The 21964-nt window shown below is 41.4% G+C and overlaps 1 protein-coding gene across 1 annotated transcript; it reads left to right on the forward strand.

The window, feature by feature from the left end:
• The first annotated feature begins 505 nt into the window (after window positions 1-505).
• On the forward strand, window positions 506-21716 carry ass1 (argininosuccinate synthase 1). The gene is made up of 15 exons (XM_034546537.1): window positions 506-618; window positions 997-1129; window positions 2250-2318; window positions 2706-2894; window positions 4307-4363; window positions 4498-4572; window positions 5318-5388; window positions 5477-5507; window positions 10923-11013; window positions 14067-14151; window positions 14963-15027; window positions 17565-17696; window positions 19108-19264; window positions 21222-21287; window positions 21379-21716. Exons 2-15 carry the CDS (start codon window positions 1028-1030, stop codon window positions 21425-21427), a joined length of 1239 nt encoding a protein of 412 aa, XP_034402428.1. The 5' UTR covers window positions 506-618; window positions 997-1027; the 3' UTR covers window positions 21428-21716.
• Window positions 21717-21964: the final 248 nt, after the last annotated feature.

Raw genomic sequence — 21964 nt, forward strand, 5'->3', positions numbered from 1 at the left:
ATGTAATAATTCAAAAAAAAAAGATATGAGAGACAGTATATGACAACATACCACATCTGATGATGGTTGTTTTGTGTAATGTTGCAGTGGGCTTGTGAACGCTGCCATGATGGTTAGAGAAACGTCCAACAAAATGAATAAGAATTTGTGAGGCAGTACCTTGTTTTATTTTTTTTATTTTAACCATCAAATTTATCTTGTGACCATTTTGGAGGGGGCCCAGCCCTAAAATACCTAGCAACATCTTTTTTAATGTAATATAATAATATATCAGTTACTTTATATATATATTTATATGTTTACTTAAGTAAAGGATCTGAATGCTTAGTCTATCGCTGCTTAAAGGATACTCCATCGATTTAGTATTGCACTTGCCTATTAAAACCGAAATGGTCGAAATTTGAATAGATATTCTGACTTAGAGCTCCAAACGCTGCATCCTACAATTCCCACAATGCACACGAGAGCATATTTGTCATTTGTCAATGGATGATGCAATGTGGGTTGAACCAGTCAGACCGAAGCAGCCTGTTAACCAAACACGCTGCCGCTGCTCTCGTCCAGTTCTCACCGACCGACAACGTCGCTGGAAAACTCTCACTTGTCTCACACTCTCTCGTAAGTACAACCCGCATTCTTGTTTTTATATTTGTATTTAATTCAATGCAACGTGTTATCTGTCGATCACGGCAGCGACAGTTGCGCAGCATCAAGTAGCAGTGAATGACGTTTTAGTTTGTTATGTACCGCCTGATTAATGCAGATTATCCAATTATGTTCCAATCACTGTGGCTGTGTTCTTCCTCCTTTGCATTTTTAAAAAATTTTTTTTCCAATGGGCAAATCGGAATGTTAAAAAACAGATATAGATATAACAGATACAGATATAGTCTTCAGAGATCCTAGTTAGTACACTCGGGTTGTACGTTTACATTTCCTCCCCAGCTAGTGACATTATAATGGCCTCCCTGTTTCTTCTCTTCTGCCACTCCACAGCTTCTCCACCTGTTGAACTGAACCCCTCAGGATGTCTAAAGGAACAGTGATTCTGGCCTACAGCGGCGGGTTGGACACATCCTGTATTCTGGTTTGGCTGAAGGAACAGGGGTACGATGTGATCGCCTTCCTGGTAAGGTTTAGGGTGTGGGAAACAGGTGTCTTTGTTTGTGCTTCCAACCAGCCGTTTCTTCAGGCCATACACCACTAACATTTTAAGAGGTACTTATTCCAGGCAGCTGACACAACATGTCCTACTGGAATTTTGAGGTTTCCATTGGCAGTGGCAAAAAAAACGGTCGTTGCTATAATCAGTTGACTCCTACCCACATAGGGGTTGGCTTCATAATGCCAGCACAAATCTAGCTGGATTAACTTTTTGCTGGGAGGCAGTTTAAAAGTGCAAAGCAGGCAGATGTTCGTGCTGTCTAACTTTTCAATCGGTGGCTTTGTGGGGTGAGATTGTCTGCAGTTCATTGCTGTGACAAGTGAGGTGCAGCCCCACCAACTCTTTTTGGCTTTGGCTCTTTAGGGGAGTAGAAAAAAAAATAGCAGTCACTGATCCAATTCATAATTGATTGTCTCTGATGAATTATGCATTTGCATATTTTTCAGAGAGTATTGCATCAACAGGCAGGCAGAATTATACAATGATAACTGCTTATGGCTTTCCCTGTAATATGAAAAGATGAGGTTTTTAATTTGCGATATGGATATCTGTATGTAAAATGAACTTTAAATAAAGCACCGGTTTTGCAAGTGTAATTCACAAGTAAACAGAGTCAACTTAGTGCCGCTGGCTGTCAAAGAGGTTTTTAATATGTATATTGAATTGAAACATTGAATGTGACTCATCCTTAATCTACTGCACTGAAATTGAAATAATAAAGTACTGAAAATATCGGAAGCACAGTAGTTGCGGGTTAAACTGCAGGTGTGTTCGCTCTGTTTACTAGAGTAGTATCACATCTTTGCAGGAATGTATTTATTATTCAGCTCGGGAGATCAGGCGGCCTCTTCAAACCCTTAAGTGGTGTTCATGCTGGCTTTCTGCTGTGAGGTGATTGCAACATCTCCTCAACAAACGTGATCTGAATTACAAGATCGTGGATTGGCAGAATTAATGCATGCACAGTCATGAGCCAGCACATGAGCTCTAAATGGAAATGACAGCACAGTTTAGTTTCAGTTGCAAGTATTTGTGAAACTGTGTATACATACTGTGTTTGAGTCACTGTGATGTTCTATTAAAGGCCAACATTGGGCAAGATGAAGATTTTGAAGCTGCCCGGATAAAGGCCGAAAAGCTCGGTGCAAAGAAGGTAAGAGACAGTATGATCAGACCTCCACGATCATAGTGGCAAAAATGATTTTGACTAATTCAACACTGATATTGTGACATTTATAGAAAGTGTGTGTGTGTGTGTGTGTGTGTGTGTGTGTGTGTGTGTGTGTATATATATATATATATATATATATATATATATATATATATATATATATATATATATATATATATATATATATATATATATATATATATATGAGAGAAACACAGCTCTTTTGTGGCAAGAAATCATCTGTTATTTCTTTCCCAAGAAGGGAAAGATGTCATTCAATATTTCTAACATCAAAATGGCCCATAAATTAAAACTGAAGACTTACCATTAAACCCTGTTGTGTATGTCCTGATGTTCGTTCTTGTGTAGGTTTTCATTGAGGACCTGCGTTCAGAGTTTGTGGAGGACTTCATCTGGCCCTCGGTTCAGGCCAATGCCGTCTATGAGGACCGATACCTGCTGGGCACGGCTATAGCTCGGCCCTGCATCGCCCGCAGTCAGGTTGAGATTGCACGCAGAGAGGGTGCCCAGTTTGTCTCCCACGGTGCCACAGGAAAGGTAAACCAGACACGGGACAAGAGACTACTCTGAGGAGGGAGAATATCCAACAATCTGCTAAATGAAATCTGTTTAACGTTTAAATTGGCGGTTTCTTTTACCTGTTTTTAATACTACAGCTGGGACAGAAGAGTAAGTTTGGGGGATGATACTGAACTAAAGACCACTTTCTTACACGGGTATTAAACCCTCAGCATTGTGCTAACAGGCCCCACGTCAGTCTTTTCTAAATGCAAACAATTAACGTCACCGTCCATAGACTGGGCAAGAGGATTCAGGCCACATGTTTGTAGGTTTGAAGATTAACTTTTTTTGGACCAAACAGTCACTGAGAAATCGGACCTCCACAGAGCCACTGCTCTCCTTCATTCAGAAACTATCATTTCTGTTAGTCGCGTATTCATTATAAGAAAATAGATGTTTCCTGCAAATCTAAAACGGATGTTGTTATCTCTATCGTCAGCACTTTCAGCTAAATGAAACGAGTCACTGCAATTCAAAGGAAAATACACATGTTTTTTTTGCTCTGGAGGCCTGGTGAATAGTTTTCTGATTAATATTACTGAGCAGTGCGTGAACTTTTTAATGTTTAGCTTGGATTTCATGCCAAATTTGACAGCTTAATCTGGAAGCCTCTCACATTGTCAAGAGCTTTTTAAGATGATAACGACTATAGTAGTGCATTGATTGGCACTGTTGTTAAATTGTATAATAAGTATAATCGTTTTGCATTGTGATTGAGTTCAGAAGAAATACATTTTCATTTCTTTAATATGCCTTCTTTAATTCATACAAATATGTTGGTATTATTTCTACTTCAGTAAGTCGAAAATGCAGTGTCCACGTTTTGCCTAGAGATGGAGACAGATACCACATCATAAAGTTACAATACAGCCCTCAGATAATACCTTGTAACATCAGCTGTATTTATTTATTCATGATGTTCTTATTTGTGATGATTAAGACAATGCAGCATGCTTCCCTTTTTTATATTTTAGTTTTTATCTTGATGCCGATTAATGAAGAAAGAGACCGAGCAATGTACAATAAAATATTGGAATGAGAACACAAGCAGGATGTGATCTTGGTATTTGTCACATGTCAATCCTGATATAGGAAACATCACCGCTCAACCATCACTGCACTCTTGTGCTGAATTGTTAATAAATCAATTAGCCGAATGACAGAAAAGTAATTTGCATAGTATCTTTAGTAGTCTTTCGAATATGTCAATTTAGGTTTTGGGAAATAGCCAAACTTTATTTTCTGACCCTTTCACAGACAAACAATTTAATTAATAATGAAATTATTTGTTACTGTGCACACTGTCAGATACTGTTAATTTTAAAGTGAACATAAATACCGCTGAACATTGTGGCACATGAAGCTGAGCCATTGTGGTTGTCTTGCAGGGCAATGACCAGATTCGTTTTGAGCTCACATGCTACGCCCTCTACCCTGAAGTTGAAGTAAGTTCGCTGTTTTACTGTATGGAGCTCATGGCTTGTACTGTGACACGGCATCTGCTAGATGATGATGATGACGATGATGATGGTGCTGCAGCCAGGCTGATTCTCTCACTCTTTCTGTTGGTGCTGTTCAGATCATTGCACCGTGGAGGATCCCTGACTTCTACAACCGCTTCCGGGGGAGAACAGACCTGATGGAATATGCACAGGTAACTCCTTCAGTCTGTTTATGTTGAACTCTGACTTATTATCCATAGTTCAATTTGGTGTTGTCGAGGGGTGCCTACTAAGGACTACTTTCATTATTAAGAAATCTTTCAATGATTTTGAATTATTGATTCACCATTTGGTCTATAAAATGTCAAATAGCAACAAGTAAGAACCTACAACAACTTGTCATGGATGAAAGTACTGTATTTATCACAGATTAATTTAAGCTTATTAAAGTATCCAATTTGAAATTTTGGTTTGAAAAATATTTCTCTTGTCTGAAGCATTTGGGATGATTTATCAGCAGCATATTAAAAGAAAAGCATTGATTTAATTGAACCAGAAATATCTGTGGTTTGTTCAAATGGTCCCATTTAGATGATGGTTTTGACCAGTTTTTCCCCACTAGAGGGTGGTCATGTTTTAGTGAACACCACTCTTGGTGGCCTCTGGCACACTTGTGAAATCACACAATGTTAAGACACTGAATTGTTGACTTTTCCTTTGAACATATGTCTTCATTTTTTATTGTTTTTGGGGCCTTTTGGTTACGCAAAAACAAACAGCCGCTTAAAATAGTGTGCTTGGTTTCTCGTATTCTGAACTTTTTCAAAAGACAAGTATAGCTCTGATATGTGTCTATGTATTTATTTATTTATTGATCGTCTCTAACCTTCAGGTGCAGTTAGCTTACAGGTAAACCAAACCGTATGTAACGATAGAGCTTTCTCTGTCAAACTGTAGAAACATGGCATCCCTGTGCCTGTCACGCCTAAGGCCCCCTGGAGCATGGACGCCAACCTCATGCATATAAGGTGGGTAGGACTGCTGCGATGCTCCTTATTTAGCCAGTTTCAATTTCCCCTTGTTTTCAGTCATTTTCTGAATTATGTTTCGTTACAGTTATGAGTCTGGCATCCTGGAGAATCCCAAGGTAAGACCAGTTCACAATGTCTACAAATTCCTGATGAGAAATGGGTTATATTTATGGTTTTTCGTTCCCTTGTCCTCCTGTTGGCCCTGTGGATGTGATGTGCTGGTATATTAATGAAACCCACACATTTATGGTAACTACAGAAATGTCTTTAGATATGCACTGGTTGAATACATAGAAAGTTGCTCAGCTTATATAACTTATATAATACTATTATTTCACCCAAATGCATGTTCCCCGACAATACTGACTTGCATATTTATGCGTAATACTAATCGCTGACACTATTATTCAAGAACCTGTAAAAACTGAACTGGAGACATTTGTGACGGCGAAAACATAAACCTGAACAGTTTTAGATGCAACGTCTTTGGATTCTATATAACAATCTGGACAGTCGATGTCTCATCAGATCAGGACCTGTTTTTATAAATCTTTTATACTACTTGATCATGATGATGTTCAATTCTGAATAGAACAATCAGACAAAATTACACGGAACATTTGTCATCCAACACAGAAATAGATTTTAAAATTGAAACAGTTTTACACTAGAAAAAAACCCTTTGTCCTCTCATGCACACAATGTTCACTGTCATTTCCACAACAGCAGACAGACAAAATAATACACCTTTTTTGTTTTTTTACTGTTTAAATGCATCATCCTCTTGGAGCGACAGTAAAAATATCACGCAAGTAGAGTTACTGTCTCTTCTGCTGACCAATGCCAGCACCAGCAGAGACTAACATCTCCCACACTCCCACATTTCCATGGGTGAGACAGAGTTTGATCTCTGCTGGGGTCAGGGGTCAAAGCAGTACATACAGGTTGCCCCCGGTGACCCCCAAAGCTCCCATCCCTTGGTCGCTGTGTCTGTGTCTGTGTCTCTCCTCACCCCGGGTCTTCGCCAGGCCCTGGGAAGAGCCTGGGACACACAGACACTGACTTGTCGTCAGCAACGCTTCGACTAATTCCCGATTTCATGGGAGCCGGGTAGGGGGAAGGGTTAGGGCGTTGCGCCCAGCTGGGGCCTCCTGAGTTCCAGCCCCAACTCCTCGGGACCTCATTGTTCCACTGGTTGCGGCGCCGCGGGCTGCGACGTGGGAGGGGAGCCATTTCATCGTGACACCGTGACACCAAAATGTCACCAGTAACAGTAAAGTACAAAGACAGCGCACCAGACAGATGAGTCCCCAATGGACAGGGTGTCACATGGAGGCGAGGGGGTCCCGCGCTGCTGGAGTGGAGATGCAGGGGCAGGGCCACTGTAACTCACGGACCTCTATCTCACTCTCACTCTCTTTCTCTGTCCCTTTCCCACCCCTCCGCTGCCTCCTTTATTGGTCGGCCTGTGGAGAAATGTTTTAAAAAGAATGAGGCGGACCGGCTCAATAGCATAGCGATGTATGATGACAGTATTGTGCAACCGATTCATTCAGGGGTTTTGTTTTGGACCATTTACTCCAATATTGAATCGATTAATGGCATTAAATACAATGAAATATTCATGGTGCAGGGGTCCAGAGTGGTAAAAGGATTTGAATACATTACCCAGGGCACACAATTATATTTTGAACTTTGAACAAGCTGTGTTTATTGAGAAATGTTCAGTAGCCAAAACCTCTGCCCCCTCTGGCAATTGGTCATTTTACAAAGTGTGTTTTGTTATTTAGGGTCAGAGTAAACAACACAACAACAATATATCTAAACATAATTCCCAGCTTTTAACATTATATTATTATTATTATTATTATTACATTAAATGCAATTTAAAGCAGGAAATGAATGCAAATATGATTTTGACGAGAAGTAACCAGTGTTACAACAACATAATGAATTTCTAACAACATGACAGATTTTGATCGACCTGTAGGGTCATTTGAAAGAGGTCATCATGTTCTAAGTATCTCCCCTCTGTATCGGCCTCTCTCTCTCCTCCAGTTACAGCCCTAAAGGCTCAGGGTGGACCTCGACTATTCAAACCCCACAACGCCCCCCATGTGATACAAAGGCCCCTCTCTGCTCAACAGTCAGATTAGGAAATGTCCGAATGGTCGCTCATATGTTCTCCTGTAGATAAGAGTCAGCAGAGTTCAGGTTACTCTATGATTAACACGGTATCCTTCCTGATAACCCCAAACCCCCTTGCCTTAGCACAATGGCCTGGTGACTTTTGTTGTATTTACTCGCTTCCATCTGGCAGCATTAACCTATGTGAAGACATGCGCCCAGGGCAACTTTGGCTATTTGCTATGTTCATACAGTCACATTTAATACCATTAGCATTTACCTGTTGACTGCATTGAGAGGTTGAGCAAATTGTGCTCCTATAAACCTGGTCTTGTTTTCAAGGTTGGATTGTATGCCTAAAATGATATCCCTTCAATGTCTGCTTCATAGCAATATTGGATAGAGGATTTTTATTTGTGGATGCGCATTTAATTCACACGATTAGCCATAAACAAAATGTCCCACTTTATTATTTAATCTGTAAATGTTGCTGTATTGAATGTTTCAGAGTAAAATATATATATATATATATAGCGGCATTGCAACGTAACATTTTCAATGCTTATCACAGAAGATTTAAAGCGTATCAGCCGCCCGTAGTTGGCACTGACGGCTCCGATTTCTATTACCGTCCAGTATGCCACATCTCCTATATGTTATGTTCATCAGATTTGAGCAGCAATATGCCAATTAATAGATTTCTCCACGCCCCACAGTCCGCCCACTACTTCCTCTCTCTGTCTCCCCACATATGAGCAGTCAGGGCCCAGCCTGAGGCAGCCTGACACTCGTCTTGAGTCATTAAAACATCACCTCAGTCTTAATTATAGCCTGTGTCAGTGAGCCTCCTCGGGCCCGCTGCGCTCTTTGATCAGGGGGCTGATGGGCCACTGCTCGTGGTGACCAGGAGTAAAGGAGCGTGACGCCAGGCCGCTGTCACCGAGAGGAAATGAAAACTTGTTTTCTGCTGGTCGCATGGCTGGCTGGAAAGAAGGATGGACAGAGGACTGCCTGCAGGGGAAGGAAGTGGGCTTATAGGTGTATGTATGCATGTGAATGTGTGCTTTGAAGCAAAGAGGTCAGCGTTTATCATGTGCCTTCGCTGCCCCTAGGTCTGATTGGTCTGACCTGTAATACTTAGCGAGAGCTCCCTTTAGCTTTGCCTCAATGTTGAAGTGCTTGTTGTCCACATTAAATTCAGCCGAAGGCCCTAACATTAACCAAAACATCATTGGTGTTAAGAATATAGATATCTCTTCAGCACGTGTATATTGTTTTATTCTTGTCTCAATTTGCCGTGTTTGCATTTTAAAGAGAAGGACAGACTTGAAACGTAGTGATTTAAACGTCATTTCCAACCCATTGCGTCAAAGATGTTTTTCCCATCCTCTTCTCTTCTATCTCCCTCTCAACTCTCCCCTTCTTTCCCTCCTGCCACCTCTGCCTCTTTTGGCTCCGTTGGCTTCGATTGAAAACCAATGAGGCAACTAATATGTGGAAAGATAGAAATTTACTTGCTTTAAGTTCATGCGTCAGTCTTCTTCTGTGCTGTATGGGCCACGTTTAGCACAACAATATGGCAGGAGCAAAGACTGCCAAAGGAGCTGCTCTGTGCTACATGATGGTGTGCTTCATGCCCCATTTCCCACCAATACCCCCTGCACCCGCCCTCTCTACCTTTTCCACTCTTTCAGGGCCATGGCTTTGGGACCGCTCCACCTGCAGGGGGTTTGAATTGAAATGCATTGATCTCTGGCACACTGGAAACAAGCCCATTCCCCGTACTTTTCCTTTTTTTCTTTGTATCCAATAGACCAATAGTAAGTTTAAGCTCTCGTGGTTGGAGTATGCATGAGTTTTCAAGCATTCCTCAACCTGAGGCATGAATTTGTATACATTTTAAGCCATACCGCAGTTAAGCACTCATGGTTTTTTAGTTTAAAGACACTCACTCTGGAATTAAAGTGATATTTTGATACTCTGGAAGTATACTAAAATCCTTAAACCAGAAATCTAAATCTTAATAAATCCAAAGCTGAAATATAAACATGTGCTTCAATTTGTTTAGATAGACCGACTTAATGTAGAGCTCATTGTTTAATTAATGCATAACATGTCCAAAACCATAGAAGTAATATGCAAAAAGTTTAATTTAGCAACCTCAACTAACCTAAAGACAGTGGCTTTAGGTCACGAATGCAACAACCAATCATTTACAGCCAGCATGTCCACAAGATGCATAGACATTCATATTCTCCAGTATTTAAAATTCAGTCCCTCAAAGAGTATGCATCAAAAGGCCTTTTAGGGTAGTCATTTCACCCCTCTTCTGCTCGCTCTCATTTGGCATCTTTCAGGGCACTGAGGCAGAAAATAAAGGAGAGCAAGACGGGCGCCTTCCCAGTCAATTTTGGTGTTTAGTTAAAAGGAAGGAAAGTGATTTGCGCTGCTCGTTTTCTCTTCACTGACAGGTGACGAGCGGATGCCGATTAGTTATTGTATGATGATTTAGTGTCTGGTAAAGCTTTCCATTTAAATGCACCCAGTAGTTATTTTGCATAGTCCCCCTGCAATTTGCCTCAGCTCAGGAGACATTGGCCATCGTCTTGTCCTAATGCTGTGTAATTGTTGGAGGGCCACATCGTTGGGCACACACACGTCAGACCGCCACGCTCTTTTAGGTCCCAACATGACTTACTGAAATCGTTCCTGGCTCCCACCATCTGGAAAAACGACAAACATCTGTCACTCAGGACAACTTTAGTGGATTTAGGGTGTGGACTTTAAGGCTTTTGTTGTGTGATGCCCATTTAGCAAAATGCTTCATTTGTAAATAAAATAGACAGGAAATGTCACTCAGATAATCAAAAACTGGAAAATTGGAGGAAGTGAAGAAGTGGCGGGAAGAACCACAGGCACATGCTAGAATCGACATATCTGAGATTTTACAGACAAGCAGAATGTTATTGAGGACACAGATTCTGTCATACTATCAGGTGCGCTTTGACAAGTGTTCACTATTTTTGGGGATGTCATTTCTTTTGCCCATTCCCACTATCCTTATCCTTCTATCTGCATCACACTTTCCCCCGCCTTCCCCTGTGGGGAAAGGCCATGCAGGGAAAATGAAACGAAATAGAGGCGAAAAATGGAACATTGATTTTTTTTTTCTCTCTCTTTGTCCTTGCTCAACTCCTGATGGTGTTTTCAGGTTTCTCCTTTTTCACGCCTCATCCTCTCTTTTCTTCTCCCACTATGTCTCTAGTTGTCCGTTATCACCTCACTCAATCGCCTCCTCATCCGCAGTACTGTTTGATGAGGTCTCAGAAGGTCCTGGTTATTCATCAAAGGAAATAAAGTGTGTGAAATGGAGAGGGTAAGTGTGTGTTTTGTGTGTTTTTCAGAGTCATGCTCCGGCTGACCTGTACCTGATGACCAAGAACCCGGAAGATTCTCCCAACACCCCCGATGTCCTGGAGATAGAGTTCGGAAATGGTGTGTGCTTGCAACATGCGTCATTTGTTCTGTCAGTCCGCTGTTTTAAAAATAATAATTACATTTTTGGTTTCCAAAATATAATGCCAAAAAGTCAAGTATACATTATGAAAGATCAGTACTGAGATTATTAATATTATTCAATGTCAATTTAATTAAATTTGTATTTCCTGTTTATATGTGCGCATGATACAAACAACAAATATCAATGATAAATAAATTATTTATTTAAACTTTGAAACTTACATTGAAAAATGTCAGGACTTTATCCAGGCTTAGTTTCTGAAATGTGTTACCCATCGATATTGATACACACACACACACTGCAAAAGACACTTCAGATACTTCGCATTCTTCAGTTCTGAACTCCTGCATCAGTAAGAGTGCCCACGTCCCTTCATGTTACTTAACATTGATGGTTATCGCTGCAGGGCTACAGCTCTCATGCTGACCCGGCTGCAGTTTATCACCATTCCTGACCACCCAGACTTATCCTTAACCCCTCACAGCTTTAGTTGGTCCAAAGCTGCCATGTTTGGCCTGTGGGCACACACAGGCCGGATGTTTTAAGTCCAGCTAATACGCCGAGCCCTGAGGGGCTAGAGTAACGCTCAGTAGATGTATTGCCATGAGGGCTGAGCTGAATAGTGGAAAGTGTCACATGTTTGCGTAAAGAGAATATGGCAAGAAACATCCTTGCCTCGGGCAAACGGCACAGATGTCCCTTCATCCCTGGTCACTAGCGGAGGCTGCAGAGCTCTAACATCAATCGGCTGAGAGACACTAGCTCCTCTGATCCCATGGGCTTGATGGGTAGCTTTTATGAGGTAATATAAGGGATGTTCAGATGGTTGGCAGAAGATTTGGTGGGAATATGTGCGACCACTGAAGCTGCTAAAAGTGCAAGTGGAAATGCCATTCAGTGTTCAAAATGTATCTGCACTGAAGTGGTGTCCCAAACAAGTTCTTGTAACTGGTCAAACTTTAACAGTTTCCCAAAAAAAATGTTTAACTATAAAACAAGTAGGTTGGTGTTTGTTCATCTGGAGATGAGATGGGCTTTTGTAAAACAGTGGGGCCAAGTGGTAAAGCCTGGTCTGGTTTCGCGGGTTCTTTGCAGGCCTGTGCTCCGTTTTCACACATATTCTCTGTGCCTTTATTGAGCACCCTATGACAAAAGCTGTTTTAGTTGTCCACACAAAGGCCCGAGCCTACTCCTCCCTCTGAGCACAAGATCAGCAAAAGAATGTTTCATTTCTTTCCCCCTCCCACCTTTTCATCCCTGCCTTTCTCACCAAAGTTTTCTCACTGATTAAAAAAAGAATATTTAACGACAGCAACCTTTCCCCCGTCAAACACTCTCATTCCCCGATTCTCTGCCTTTTTTTTTTTTTTTAAAAGAATGAAAAAAAAAATATTTCATCCGTCCCTCCTTTCATGCCAAAGGAGTGGAGAGGAAAAGGATACAGAGTGGAAAAATGTAAAGCAGTAATTTTTCCTACAACTGTGTCTGTGCTTCCATTGTCTGCACTGTTAGGCTGCAAAAAACTGAAGAAAAGGATCACGAAAAGAAAAAGACCCCTCAGTGAATGATAGAACCCGTATGATGGAGAGAGCGAGGAAAAAAGAGAGCACAGGGACGAAAGGCCAGCCCCTACACTCCCACGTTCAGACACTTAATTTATTTGAACTTTTAATCTAATTATCAGGTATCTGGGAGGGGGTGCGGTTTTGATAATGCACCATCCATACTGCCCTCTCCTGCACTGGGAGGTACTTTTTGTTCCTCATGGGAGCCACCACAATTCCCGCGATATGAGAATGGGCCATCAACAAAGCCCTTGTCTAAAATAATGTGTCAAGTCCTTCACGTGTCATTCCTATGAGGGCTTTGTAAACGCTGGTTGAAAGGCAGAAGTGCTGCTCTTCTCTTCAAAGCCATGTGACTGACAACTGCAAGCATGCTAAAGTATGTGTAGGACTGAACACTGGATGGATGGATGGATGGATGGAGAGTGACTATCAGCAGCTCTTTTCTCATTTCCTCTTCTTGCCTGCGAATGGTTATATTCCCTTCTCGAGACACACACACACACACACACACACACACGTCTCATGTTTGTTTCCTCGCCTCCACCTTTGGCCTGTGTTGCTCGTTGAAGGCCATGAATAAGCAGGTCCATGACAGTGATTGATGTGTACTTGGTTTAAGTGGCTTTAGAGAGGAAGTGTGTTGAGCGAGCGTGGGTGTTTAAAAAAAGAAGAAAAAAGAAAAAGAAAAGAAATGTGTATTAGAGACATAGTGGAAGGATGATGAATCTGCAAGTATTTTTTTTATTTTTTCCCTCCTGCACATGCGCATGAACACACAAATACTCAGTGGCGCAAAAAAAATCTCGTAGCTAAAGAGAGTTTGGGTAACAAAGCTGCGCGTGTAATTGAATTAGGAAAAGGCCTGCCCACAATTTCACAGCTTTCAAATGAGCAGGGCCTTTGAATTTATTAGCCCTTCTCACCGCCTCCTTTGTAATGGTTTTTACTTTTAGCTGACGACTGTTGATTTCAGTGACGAGCACTTGTCAACAGATTTGATCAACTCTTTGCTGTTTTTTATTTTGTTTTGTTGTAATTAATTTTTCCATTTTGTTTTTGAAAGTAGTAATTTTTCCAAATTTTTTTTAACTGTGTAAAGGTTTCAGATTTACTCATTGATCTTTTGTGGGCTATATGTTAATTTATCTTTGATCTCGATGGAAAACACTAGATTGTTGTTGCCCTTCTTGCAGATAATTAGCGTTTTGTCCTAGTAGTGAACGATACCATACATTTTCATGCAGGTGCAGTTTTTTTAATTAATTTTTTTTTACAGCCGTCTGCTTTTGCTGCAGTTGGGCAACAAAATAAATATGTTTTATAATCAACCTACAATGAAAACTTTACATTAATTGCCATTTCAGACTCTCATAAACATAAAAATTGCTTTATGGTTCACGGTACCAATTACTATCATTATGTTGGCGTGATATCATTCAATACATTGTTTTTCCCTTCAGGAGTGCCTCTGAAGGTGACCAATGTGAAGGAAGGCAAGTCCAAGAACTCACCGCTGGATATCTTCTCATACCTTAATGAGATTGGGTCAGCATTTTCTTTCTAAAGTATTTACTAAAAAGCACTTCCATGAATGATTTGTTAGATGTCCAGTGAGATAACTTCTCTATCAGGATAGTATGTAAGTGTCCCCAGAGGTGTAGCATTGGTTAAGTTCACCACCTCTGGATTGAAGTGTGAGTCTGTCGCTGCTGGCCCGGGATCAAATCCCACCGGAGTTTTCCCTCCCGTGTCTCCCCCACTCTGTCTCTCTCTTTCCAACTGTCCGCATAAATGAAAAGCACTGAAGGTGAGCAGACTGAAGAAAAATCTTTCCTGAGGCGCTTTTGAGCCTGTTGCCAATTGGGATTTTCTTTTCAGGAAATTGTCATCACCTTCACACATTGTTTTATTGAGTTTTTATGAGGCATCTGTTTAGGTTAATGCTGCATCTTCATTACATGCATTGCAAAGTAGTTTGTAATTTTTGTAGTTTTGTATTAATGGAATGGATTTGTCAGGGGAGACTAAAATAGTTGTTCAGCTTTGCTATTCAAAATATAATATTTGAGGACAGGCTATGATGAATAAAACTGACTCTAGATGATGCCTCGGCTAGTTCTAAGGTTAACCGATGACAACCAATGATGCTCACAGGAAAAGCAAGGGTGTGAATTTTCTTTTTTGTTCTTAATTAATCAATGAATATCTCTTATTGTATTTTGTATTCAGATAATGCTTTTGACCAGCAGGGTAGACAAGGAATGTACTTAATCTGAAAGGCTTTAAGTGGGCCAATCTAATTAAAAGTGAAAATAATGTGTTTTTCAATTGAAAGTCGTCTCTGTCTTTCTCTTAGTGGAAAGCACGGTGTGGGCCGGATTGACATCGTAGAGAACCGTTTCATTGGCATGAAGTCCAGAGGTAAGCAATTAAAAATGATATTTATTTTCATCCGTCTCGGTTATGATTTTTATTTTTTGTGCCAGATTAATCTGACAGGCCTCCTCACTTACACAATGCAGTGAGATGGACATATTTGCACTTTGAAAACGCGTCCTCAATATTATAATTCAACATCAATTCAACAGCTTTCCTTTCAGTGTCCAGGGCTTTCATGCAATTTGCAGTTATTTTACATGAGTGCTTTTTGTCACACTCGCTATTCCGCTTCCATAAAAGCTGAATGCCAAACACACTCTCCTCCAAAGGGAATGATTTCCTCTGGTTCACCTGGAATCTTAGACACTGAAGTTATTTCCATTCTCTTATGCTTGCACACACACACAGAAAACACACACACTGACCAAGATAACGACGCACAAGCTTCACAGACACAAATACAGTCAATCACATATGTGCACATGCAGTCGCACAGAGATGTTTTTGTCTCTATCTTTGGTATCAACAGGCAACTTGAAAAGTTCCTTTGTTAGGTCTCTTCATGGGTTACCACAGCTAATATATAAGGGCAGTGAGCTGTCCTGGCCTTGTCTGAGACACACACACACACACACACTCCTTTTTCCCCCATATATGCTATGATTGGCAAATTGACTGGCCAACAACCTTGTAGCTGTGGCTCAACATGGCAGGTAGAAATTGGAAAATGGGAAGTCCACTTTTCGCTCCCGTCGACTGAACAAAAGATCAAAGCTTTTTCCTCCACAGAAGCAATAGGAAGAGGTGGAGCACAAGGTTTCCAAGTGGTTGAATAACTGCCATCAAGTGTGCATGTTGCTCTCCTATGGACTGGCAGTCGCGTTCGCACAATAGATGATGGGAGGGATTGAATGGGCACATGTCATACCTATTTGTGTTGGGTCAGGGAGGCGCGGGTGATTGAAATGGTTTGTCAAGAATATTGTCACCGTGCTACAAAACATTCAACAGCTCGTGTGCCAGACTAACATTTCCCTCCTGTCACAGTGCTGTCAGGCCTCTGACCTGTGCATCGGTGATGGTGTTAGCTGAGGTGCACCTATCAAAAGCAGTTGGAAATGTCTATCTATTGTTAATGAACGGGGGACCTTACACCCAGTCCTCGCTGCTGTCAAACTCAAGACGGAGGGAGGCATTAAAAACAATAGTTTTTCAAAAGCTCTAAAAACAGTTTGTGTTTTTGTATGTTGCCATTTATTAAATTATTTGTACGGAGATGTAACTCCATTAAATGGCAAACAGTTTCAGGTTTAATCCATTTGATATGCTTTCATTTACAGTTGTTGCCTGTTTATGCTGGACTAACAGTTTGCCCAAAGGATAAAAGGGGATCAGCTCAGGAAGAATTAATTCCTAACCTGAACCCCTCCCTGCAGCATGGTTAGCATACCTGCAGTAACCATATAAAAGATTAAGACATAAAAAAAACACTGGGTGTGTTGTCTCTAAGCTTAACTAAACTGCCACTGTTGGAGCTTACCCAGATAGCGTTTCATTGTTTGCTCCTCTCTGATAAGCTAGCTCTCTTTTGGAGCACTTAAGCCAAGTTGTGTTGGGGCAGTTTTAACTTATTTATCTGATAGAGCCAGCGGAAATGTCCCTACGTGCCCTCTATGGCCTTGGATCATCAAAAAGCCACAAGCCGTTCTAGCTCAGGTGGCAGCCTTTTGAGGTATTAGCCAATTAGCAGCATTGCTAAGCTCTGTTTTTGGCCGCCAGCACAAAGTAAGTGCTTCTCAATTTTCAGATCAGGAACGGTGCTGTAGTATTTAGGGTCGTACAGATTTGAGCTCCACTGCTGGTTGGCAGCACAGCTTAAATCACAAATGTTTGAATATCATTCAAATTGACGTGATTGATGTGAGGAACCATGTATTGAATACAAAAAACAACACTCACAATTCCAGCTCTCACAAAATTGGATGTCATTGATAAAGCTCCTATTTCTGTCGTCAAATCAGTCTGGTAGCATTTACCCTGCCCCCCTTTTTGTTTTAGCTGACATTTGAGTGACGGCTTCATTTCTCCTGTCATCTACCTCGTCTTTTCTCCCCTCACCCCTCCCTCCCTGTCCAGAGGGGGTAAATTGCAGGGTATGCAGAGCCCTTGTCCGGGCTCCAGGCTGGCAGGGGCCTCCTACCCTGTCATTTACTCAGGACAGGCTCATCCATGTTTCGTGAGCTGCGTGAAGGCCTGTCTGTCAGACGGCTGATGGCTAATGGAGCTTGCGTGAAGTGAGTTCAGATGAACACGGCTTGTAGTTGATGTTCATATGAATGACTTCTTATGATGATGACTGTTGTGACGCAATCAAGGGATGTATTGGAGGAATTGATGTGTACTATCTCTGTTTTTTTGCCACAATCATTTGGGTCTCAAAAAGGTGGTAGACTTTAAAATCATGACGATATTATGTTAAATGAGATTTGCTGATAAAGGTGCATACATACACTTTCTGATCCGTACATTCCTGTTTTTGTGCGAATACTTATTAATTGTGTTTTTTGTGCGTTTATCAGGAATATATGAAACCCCAGGAGGCACAATTCTGTTGCAGGCCCATTTAGACATAGAGACCTTTACCATGGACAAAGAAGTACGTCGGATCAAACAGGGACTGGGTATCAAGTTCTCCGAACTCGTCTACAACGGTAACTCCCGATAATACATAAACTTAATTAGATGGATTCACTAATGCTGTTATTTGGATTGTCTTCTACACCCTTTTGTGTTAAGGCACAGTACATTTTTAAAATCCAAACATCAAAAAACTCTGATATGTAAGATTATTTATCTTATTTGATTATGTAGAAAAACAAATCGTTGTTTTTTTTTTTTTTTTTAATAACCCAATAATCCATAGCATGATCGTCCTAAAGAATCCAGTATCATTTGGGCGATAGTCCGAAGGCTTAGCGTGTGTGTGTGCGTGTGTGTGTTGGCTCAGGTGTCTTAATCATCCCTTCTGCTCAGTCTCCAGTCCCCTGCACCTTCATCCACATAATAGGATCAGTGCCATTAGAGACTGACTAGGCCACTTCAGTTATACCCTCCAGAGACGGGAAGCAAACACACACACGCATAAAGGTGCTACTTTCAGAAACGGGGCAGAGATTAAACCCATTGTGGGTTTAAATCATTAATAACTCTGCAGATAGATAGCAGACGGCTGGCAGTGGGGTTTATGTTAACAATCCACCTGTCCTGCATCTGTTTTGCATTAATACGGCATGATTTAGCCAAACATATTTTCACGAGAGAAATTGCAGCAATTAGGGGGAGTGCAGAACAGATGTAGCAAGCATTTGACAAGTGGAAAGTAAACAACAGCTACATGTGTATCAATTATTGGCTTTAAAAAATAAATATATATAAAAATTATCTTTTGTTCTCAAAATATAATATATATATATTACATTTTGAGAACAAAAGATAATAATTTTTTTTTCCCAAATAACCACCATGCAAAGACGCTCGCAGCAACATGTGGACAGAACTAACATGAAGATCAAATAAAAAAATAGTGGACCTGTGTGCTATTGTTACCGTGTGCCAATCCAGAGGCAATGAACACGAGGATAGATTGTGTCTTTGAACATGGCCAGACGATGAGGTGGAGGTCAGCCGCTTATGAGAGGAGGACCCCTGCTGAGTGAGTGGGGCGTGTCTGAACTCTGAACATATACAGACAGGTCCCTCGCCCATCTGTCTCAGGCATTGATGGGCCAGGTCACCAAAACGGGACAAAAGAAAGGGGTGTATGAACTTCACCTGGAACAGAAATGAGACCAGCTGTAGAGAAGGAGTTTCAGCTCCTGAAAGAGGGAAGTGTGGGCATCACACACACCTCTGTGCTCATTGCTGCTAACAGAGGATGAATAGAGGAGGAGCCTCTTTCTCCACTTGTCTATTCTATATATTGTTTGTTTTCTATTTTCCAATACATAACAATTAATAATATTACGTGTAAAGACAAATATGAATGTAATCTTTTCCCTTGTTTTTGAACAAACCTTCCATCCACGTTTTGTTAATATGTTACTGTGTCCTTGCTTGACTTAGGTTTCTGGTACAGTCCAGAGTGCGATTTTGTGCGTCACTGCATCAACAAGTCCCAGGAGAATGTGCAGGGCAAAGTACAGCTGTCTGTCTTCAAGGGTCAAGTCTACATCCTGGGACGAGAGTCACCCAAGTCCCTTTACAACGAGGAGTTGGTCAGGTAAGCGTGGACAGAATAAAAGTGTGTGTGGGTGTGCTTATAAAACACAAGAAGCCATGTGTCTGAATCAAAGTGTGTGTTCGTTGTCGACTGGACAGCTGTGTTTGGCTGCTCTGGGCACAGTGCAGCTACTCCACATGTTCGCCAGCCTGTTGGGTCCGCTTGCCCAAGTTCTCTTATGACCTCCACATCAACGTACTAAACCGACCCTGCCTCACAAAGACATCAGAGAAGTGTCAAGCTCAGTTCCTGGAGGGCAGACCCGACCCCAACCCCTCCTACTGCACTCCCGTGGCCTCTTAGCCGTGGTAACAGTGGGTTTGTTCAGGATGCTGACCCCTGATACCCTCTGGGCAGGCTCAGCGCTGACCAAAGTAAAACCCCTCCATATGCCTCTCCATCTCCACTTTAGTCTCTCGAGTTGTACCCTAGAGTCAGAGAGCTAATGGCGTTTTCAGCCAGAGGAGAGAAGGGATTTAACTGGGCTTTTAAGAGGAAAGTACCTGGGTGTCATGCTAGTTAAGTAGGTCAGAAAGAGGGAGACGAGAAGACATGTCTCTCTCAGTCAACCGTTCGATTTCTTAGTCTGGTTTGGAAAGTGAAAAGTAGTAAAAGAAAACAATATTTTATCCAATATATTTTGTCCTTTGTAAGAGGGAGATAAATAGTGGTACAGACTTAGTGCTGAGTGGCTACGGTATAAATTATGATTTTTTTTTTAATTTTTAATTTCATCATTTGTGATTCCCTCAATTTGATTCTTTTATTTTGGGCTTATCAAAACTTCTATAGTGCTGTTATATCAGTACAAGCATATCCTGTACCTAACAGTGATACACCTGGAAGCTGCAGTTTCTCTCACACACACTTATTTGCCACTGCAAGCAGACCTGGCACAAACACACACATTACACATACAGACCAGATTAGGCATGAAAGCCCCGCTGACATCCTGTTGGCTCTCCACGGGCAACAGTAAACGGCGTCATTAACACAGTGGTAATACAGCCGGTCACCGCACCCATCTGAGACAGAAATGTCACCGTCCTCGCTGTCCACTGGCTCCACTCTCAATTAGACTGCAGGGTTTCTTAAAGGAATACACAAAACATCACATGCTTGCACTCACACACACACACTCACACACTCTGACACACACACACACACACACACACACACATGCGCACACACGCATATTCTTTAAAGCCACTCACTCATAATGGTGTTCAGGTGCCGGGTAGGGAGCCTTGTATTGAGAGTTGATGATTTAGTTGTCGGTCTTTCTTTTTATGGTGTTTATCCTATCATTTGTTGGCAATTTCCTCTTTTGCTAAGTGCTTTTGAAGAACGAGTGCAAGCTGTACATTGGTAGTTGGGGGTGTCGTAGGGAGGAGAGGACTCTGTGAGGGAGTGTATTAAGCACTGCAGGTAGAAACTGCTGTAATTACACAGTACACGGGCACACTTTGTGAGACTCTCACACACACTAAGACGAGATGACAGCCTAAACGACAAAGAACGCGCAGTGCCACAAGTTATAGATTTGCAGTTTTTTTTTTTTTAGTTTTTTTTTTAGAAGAAGCGGATAAACTTGAAGACAAAAATAACAGATTAGAAAATCCTCTAGCCACTTAGCTCACCGCTGATATGATGGGATTGTTTTAAAATGGGTTTATCTGCGTCTGTTGTGTTCCTGTGTACCTGAGCGTGTTTTCATTCTGCGATATTGATTCCATGTCATTCGGGACAAACAATGCTAAAGAGGAGCATTCAGAAGAAAATCCATCGGAACATTATTTCAAAAGAGTAGATTATCAATGATCCAGTTATCCCAGTAGTTGATGAGGCCCCATGTCTCTTATGTTTACTGCAATGATACCAAACATTTCGATCATTTTGTCAGCAGACTATCTTGTAACTCTGTCTTTCTCCTGCCTCTATCTTTATTTCACTCCAGCATGGACGTGCAGGGAAACTACGACCCATGTGATGCCTCTGGATTCATCAGGATTAATGCTGTCAGGTTAGCATCCCTTAAGAGTAATTCATCTGTACCAAACAGTTGAGAGTTGTCTTTCAAATGGGTCTTAATTATTTGTCCTCCTTCTCCACAGGTTGAGGGAACACCATCGTTTGCAGGGTGTCTCCAGCATCAAGAAGTAACTGTCGCAGTCCTGGGAATCGGCTTTCTTTCTTCCCCCCCCTCTCTCTGCCAGTGTCTTAGGCAGCAGCAGTATTAGTACTACTATTCGACTTTGTGCCTCCATTGTCTAGTGTTGGTTATATTCAGGATATTTAGCACACTTTTATTAGGTGGTGAATAGTATACAAATCTGGGTGAGCATTATAAAAGTATGTATTTCGTAGAGTTTTCACATTCTTGCCATCAGCTGGTCACACAAATATTCAAACTAGGAATTATTTTGTCGGAAATAAAAAAAAAAGAAGTGAATTGTGTTTTTTCTTCCTCCGCTCTTTACTTAATTAATTTCAGAAAACAGTTCATGATCAGGTTACATGCAAACACTGTGGAGATGCACCACAAGCCCCCATCAGTTTGAATGTGATTAATAGTTCATGTCTTTGGCAGACAGCCTATTTATTTGTGTCTGCCTGTTTAACTCTTCGGGCTGTATCGTCACTGACCCGTGAAGATTTCAGGGCAGCGAGGACGCTCCATCTTATTTTACAATATGTAGA

The sequence above is a fragment of the Cyclopterus lumpus genome, chromosome 12 (genome assembly GCF_009769545.1).
Source record: "Cyclopterus lumpus isolate fCycLum1 chromosome 12, fCycLum1.pri, whole genome shotgun sequence".
Taxonomy (NCBI): Eukaryota; Metazoa; Chordata; class Actinopteri; order Perciformes; family Cyclopteridae; genus Cyclopterus; species Cyclopterus lumpus.

Coding starts and splice junctions, on each gene's coding strand:
- ass1 (XM_034546537.1), top strand. CDS start 1,028: ATGTCTAAAGGAACAGTGATTCTGGCCTACAGCGGCGGGTTGGACACA. Junction 5,389..5,476: donor GCCAACCTCATGCATATAAG/GTGGGTAGGACT, acceptor GTTTCGTTACAG/TTATGAGTCTGGCATCCTGG. Junction 5,508..10,922: donor GCATCCTGGAGAATCCCAAG/GTAAGACCAGTT, acceptor TGTGTTTTTCAG/AGTCATGCTCCGGCTGACCT.